This window comes from Electrophorus electricus, chromosome 6 (assembly GCF_041902795.1).
Source record: "Electrophorus electricus isolate QZ-2024a chromosome 6, ASM4190279v1, whole genome shotgun sequence".
Classification (NCBI taxonomy): domain Eukaryota; kingdom Metazoa; phylum Chordata; class Actinopteri; order Gymnotiformes; family Gymnotidae; genus Electrophorus; species Electrophorus electricus.
The window spans coordinates 34,922,056-34,924,555 of NC_137502.1; the positions used below are offsets into that span (position 1 = coordinate 34,922,056).

General features: G+C 45.6%; 1 protein-coding gene across 2 annotated transcripts in view; it reads right to left on the reverse strand.

Moving 5' to 3' along the window:
• Positions 1-2,500, reverse strand: part of shisa6a (shisa family member 6a) — a 71,708-nt gene that overhangs the window by 6,934 nt on the left and 62,274 nt on the right. For both annotated transcript variants that reach the window (XM_035524888.2, XM_035524887.2), the window contains one exon: positions 343-468. In XM_035524888.2, the coding sequence (XP_035380781.1) occupies positions 343-468 (126 nt within the window). The remainder of the gene's footprint in view (positions 1-342; positions 469-2,500) is intronic.

Genomic DNA, 2,500 nt, shown 5'->3' on the forward strand with positions numbered 1-2,500 from the left:
TGTGTGTGTGTGTGTGTGTGTGTGTGTGTGTGTGTGTGTGTGTGTTCCTCTCAGGTTATCTGTCCTTTTCTCTTAATGCTGTGTTAATAAGTTAGCCTTTAAAACGCCATCAGACACAGACACATTAGCACAGCACACAGATTAAGACCAGATGGCGGCCAATTAAAGTGTCGTTAGTGTCAGCTTGAGCTGAGGTGACGTGTTAAGGGGATTTAAATGAGACATCCATTCACACTGTATGCAAAGGGAGGGCCAGCAAGGTGGGATGTGGCCAATCAGAGGCAGGGGATTTGGAAAGGGTGTGGCCTGTGGGAGAGCACAGAATCAGGAGGTGGTATTTACTCAGGTCTGCTTTGATGGCCATCTCGTACGTGGGAGGGAGGTGGGTGAGGTTCTGGAAGGAGCGGGAGAAAGACAAGTCATACGGCTCCGTCTGGGACGTCAGGATGTGGTTCTTCCGGGGCTTCTCTTTAGGAGGGAACAGAGAGAGAGAGAGAGAGAGAGAGAGAGAGAGAGAGAGAGAGAGAGAGAGAGAGAGAGAGAGGAATGTGATAGGAAGAGTATGAGACATGGGGGGTTTATTAGATATAAATTAGCACAACATGACCAACGCTGACCATAACATCTGTCCAAGGATAGTGTTACCACGCACACACGTGTGTGTGTGTGTTTTGAAATATACAGAACTGAACTGTGCGTGTGTGTGTGTGTGTGTGTGTGTGTGTGTATGTGTGTGTGTGTGTGTGTGTGTGTGTGTGTGTGTGTGTGTGTGTGTATGTGTGTGTGTACAGTGCATCTGGAAAGTATTCACAGCGCTTCACTTTTTCCACATTTTATGTTACAGCTTTACTCCAAAATGGATTAAATTCATTTTCCCCTCAAAATTCTACACATGCACACAATACCCCATAATGACAAAAAGGTTGTTTGGAAATTGTGAAAAAAAGTTTATTTGGAATTCTTGCAAATTTATTAGAAATAAAAACCCAAAAAATCACATATACATAAGTATTCACAACCTTCGCCATGACATAAATTGAGCTCAGGTGCATCTTGTTTCCACTGATCATCCTTCAATTGTTTTGACAACTTAATTGGAGTCCACCTGTGGTAAATCCAGCTGATTGGACATGATTTGGAAAGGCACACACCTGTCTGTATAAGGTCCCATAGTTGGCAGTACATGTCAGAGCACAAACCAAGCCATGAAGTCTAAGGAATTGTCTGTAGACCTCTGAGACAGGATTGTATCGGGGCACAGATCGGAGGAAGGGTAGAGAAAAACTTCTGCAGTATTGAAAATCCCAGTGAGCACAGTGGCCTCCATCATCCATAAATGGAAGAAGTTTGGAACCACCAGGACTCTTCCTAGAGCTGGCCGCCCAGCCAATCTGAGTGATTGGGGTAGAAGGGCCTTAGTCAGGGAGGTGACCAAGAACCCAAGGGTCACTCTGACAGAGCTCCAGCATTGCTCTGTGGAGAGAGGAGAACCTTCCAGAAAGACAGCCATTTCTGCAGCACTCCACCAATCAGGCCTGTATGGTAGAGTGACCAGACGGAAGCCACTCCTCAGTAAAAGGCACAAGACAGCCCACTTGGAGTTTGCAAAAAAGGCACCTGAAGGACTCTTAGACCATGAGAACAAAATTCCCTGGTCTGATGAAACAAAGAGTGAACTCTTTGGCCTGAATGCCAAGCGTCATGTCTGGAGGAAACCAGGCACCGCCCATCACCTGGCCAATACCTTCCCTACAGTGAAGCACGGTGGTGGCAGCATCATGCCGTGGGGTTGTTTTTCGGCAGCAGGAACTGGGAGACTAGTCAGGGTAGAGGGAAAGATGAATGCAGCAATGTACAGAGACATCCTTGAAGAAAACCTGCTTCCAGAGCGCTCTGGACCTCAGACTGGGGTGAAGGTTCATCTTCCAACAGGACAATGACCCTAAGCACACAGCTAAGATAACAAAGGAGTGGCTTCGGGACAACTCTGTGAATGTTCTTGAGTGGCCCACCCGGAGCCCAGACTTGAACCCGATTGAACATCTCTGGAGAGATCTGAAAATGGCTGTGCCCAGACGCTCCTCATCCAACCTGATGGAGCTTGAGAGGTTCTGCAAAGAAGAATGGGAGAACCTGCCCCAAAACAGGTGTGCCAAGCTTGTAGCATCATACTCAAAAAGACTTGACGCTGTAATTGCTGCCAAAGGTGCTTTAACAAAGTAACAAAGCAAAGGCTGTGAATACTTATGTACATGTGACTTTTGGGGTTTTTCATTTTTTAAAAATTTGCAAAAATTCCAAACAAACATTTTTCACTTTGTCATTATGGGGTATTGTGTGTGTGTGTGTGTGTGTGTGTGTGTGTGTGTGTGTGTGTGTGTGTGTGTAGAATTTTGAGGGAAAAAATGAATTTAATCCATTTTGGAATAAAGCTGTAACATAACAAAATGTGGAAAAAGTGAAGCGCTGTGAATACTTTCCGGATGCACTGTATATACAC